The 3,058-nt window shown below is 51.8% G+C and overlaps 1 protein-coding gene across 1 annotated transcript; it reads right to left on the bottom strand.

The window, feature by feature from the left end:
* Positions 1-732: 732 nt before the first annotated feature.
* On the bottom strand, positions 733-2,492 carry GT2 (Type 2 glycosyltransferase; the record flags this gene model as incomplete). Its single annotated transcript, XM_053199037.1, has 4 exons — positions 733-1,005; positions 1,065-1,359; positions 1,432-2,286; positions 2,407-2,492. The coding sequence occupies 4 exons, from the start codon at positions 2,490-2,492 to the stop codon at positions 733-735; spliced, it is 1,509 nt and encodes a 502-aa protein (XP_053043544.1).
* Positions 2,493-3,058: the final 566 nt, after the last annotated feature.

Here is a 3,058-nt window from a genome sequence, read left to right as displayed (position 1 = left end):
TTGGTCTGTGTGGAAAGAAGATGGAGTGATGGTAGAGACCAAATGTCTAATGCCTTGCCGCCCTCTCTCTCTCTCTCTCTCTCTCTCTCTCTCTGTGCGTCTTCCTGATTTCCCATGTCTCGCAATGCATCGAATAAAATGCCTCCGACGAAGATCAAAGCTGCCTGCCCTGTTGCCCGCCGCGCGATGTACCGTTCCCAACTGCCTCCCTTTCGTTTCTGAAATTGAGGAGACGGAAAAAAAAAGAAATCACAAAGACCAACCCTTTGCCCTCGCCATTTTTGGGGTGTTTTTGATGAGGAAAATGAAAGAAAAAGAGACCAAGAGTCGAGAAAATCCAGGGAGGAAAAACTTTATCCCTGAAGCAGATGACCAAACCACCTATTCCTGCTCTCCATGCTGAATGGTTTCCATGCCGTTGATGATTATATTCATGACACGCACTTCTGTGCTGTGGTTCCATTTCCCGTATGCGATCGTTCGTGTATTCATCGTAAAGAGGAAAGAACAACAAAACTTTTCCCGTTCCAAAGTCCTTTTGGGTCGGTGATTTTTGTTTTCCGGAAAAGAGGCGCAAAGAAAATGAGGAAAGGGTGACTGATTAACCCTCTTCGTTTCCGCCTTTCAGGAAAGAAGACATAAGAAAGCCACCCAAGCCAGAGTCCCGTTTCTCCTCTGGCAAACCAATGTGTTGCAAATTCATAATTCGTGATATTCGTGGTTGCCATGGATCTAGTCCGTGGGGTGCTCCAGGAGGGAGAAGGTGACGTGAGGCGCCTTGATATCCTTCGCGGGGAAGGTGTTCATGCGCACAGTCTGGGGTCGGCGCGCCTCGTTAGCCGGGCGGTGCCAGTCCGAGACCTTTTCGGTCATCTGGCGCTCGAAGCGGTAGCGGACGAGATCCTGGCCACCAGGAGGCGTAGTAAGACTCATGGCTCGCTTGGGACGAGGAGTCAGACGGATGTCGTCGTTGGTATCACCATCGGCTCTGCTGCCCCAGGAGGTCTGTTGTCAAGGTGTTAGCGAGATTGATATCACACAATGCGCTAAAAGTAGCCACTTACCATCTTGAGGGTAGACAAGGCGTAGAGCTTGATGATTCCATGGGCCCATCCGAACAGGATAGAGACAGGGAGGAAGAGGATGTCGCTAGGGTTGCGACGGAAGAGGTTCACGAGCTTGACGACCTTGGTGAAGCCGAACACGAAGATGATCTGAGCCCAGAGGGCCTGGCGGCGGCTCTCAACATCCCAGTCGGCGGTACCCTTCCACAAAGCGAAGATGATGAGGGGGTCGAAGAGGAATGCCAAGGAAGTGAAGGTCGCAATGTGGAGAGCATAGGTGCACCAGGGCTGCTGACTGTAGTCACCATGGGTTAGCATACCATGCCAGGCAAAAGGAGGAATCCCAGATGGGCGTGTTTCAACTTACGTGAGAACGTATCTCTCACGGACAAGACTGGTCCAGTTGCTGCGCCAGTTGCTGCGAGCCCAGCGAGAGCACTGGTAGAGGAACTTGGTGCTGTTCTCCAGAGTGGTCTCAAGCTCGCACTCCTTCTCGTACTGGATCCATGTCTTCCACTGATGGCTGACGAGCCAGCGAGTGACAAAGTTGTCGTCGTCGGCGTTGAGGATGTACTTGCCCCACTTCTCGGTCTTGAAGCCCTCAAGGAAGTCGTGGCTGGACAGAATCTCAGATCGGTAGGCACCAGTTCGGCCAGACATGCAGGATGTACCGCCATCGAGGTTGTGCGTGGCCGAGATCTCGAAGTTGCGTCTCTCAATGTAAGCAGCACCGAGCCAGTTGAAGATGCGAGTGGACAGCGGGCCATCCCAGACGCGCTTAACTCTCTGGCAGGTGCCGACGCCACCAATCTTGGGGTCTTCGAAGGGAGCGAGGATCCAGGGCATCATGGTAGAAGGCCAGGTGACATCGTCGTCGGCCATGATGGTGAGCTTGGTCGTAACCTTGGGTAGAGCCTCGCAAACTTGAAGACGCTTGTTGGCAATTGGAGTAGAGTAGACCTGAACGTTAGGGTGAGGAAGGCTGCGAGCAAGCTTCTCAAGAGAGGCATGCTTCTCGCTGGTAGTCACGAGCATCAGAACGCGAGGGTTGCAGGCGATAATGCTGAGCAGAGAAGGACGAAGCTCCTCAAAGACATTGTGAATGGTGGGGATGATGACGGTAACGTCGTCAGCCGTGAAAGTAGGGTTGGCGGGAATCGGCTTGGATTTGTAGACCCAGTGGCTGACGCAGTTGACGAGGAGGCGGGTGTATCGATGAAGCCTGCCAAGGAAGGTTAGATACACAAGATGGCAAAAATTCAATGACAAGGCACGTCTTTGCTGCGATAGCAGCAGCAATGGAATGGGCATGGATTTTTCTCTGCAGGAAATAGTGACTTACCAAAGGGCGATGAACAGGTACATCCAGGCGGTAGGAGACCAGCCGAAGCCAAGGTTGGGCAAGAAGAGATTCATGATGTCTGCCATCGTGAACTGCTTCCTGCGGTTGAAGAGTGCGCGTGCGTATTTCTGAAATAATTCAGAAAAGGTCGTGAGTAGGTTTTTGATGGAGATGGGAAGGGGAATTCAACAAAGCCGCAATGGGAGGGATTGCGCGCGTGGTTGTTGGTTGTTGTGGAGGGTGAGGAGGATGAGAAGAAGAAGGGAGTGGAAGAAGGAGTTGGGTTTTCAGCCTTCTGGTCCAGAGAAATTCTCGAAGGGTCAGAAGGTGGCAGGAGGTCCAGGCCTTGAGCGTGCCTTCCTTCTCAGAATATCGTCTTGGTGAATTTGAACAAGTCCCGTGACTTCTTCTTTGATTTGCCCTTTGGTGAATATATTTGTTGCGTATTCAGATGAAATGGTCCACTTTTTGTTTTCTGACCGAAGTGTGGTGTGTGTGAGAGGTGTTTTGCTGAGGTGAGGCAACCTGAGAACTTCCAAACAGTTTCAAACTGGTACCCAAGGTGATGTGAATACGAGAAATCTAGATGATATCTCCAATCTGCTCTGCTTCCTACGAGGTATCACGCTCGCGGTTTTAGAGTAGCGTGTGG

Source organism: Colletotrichum fioriniae (genome assembly GCF_027942845.1).
Source record: "Colletotrichum fioriniae strain IMI 355084 chromosome Unknown scaffold_1, whole genome shotgun sequence".
NCBI classification, from domain to species: domain Eukaryota; kingdom Fungi; phylum Ascomycota; class Sordariomycetes; order Glomerellales; family Glomerellaceae; genus Colletotrichum; species Colletotrichum fioriniae.
This window is presented reverse-complemented; position numbering and strand designations above follow the sequence as displayed.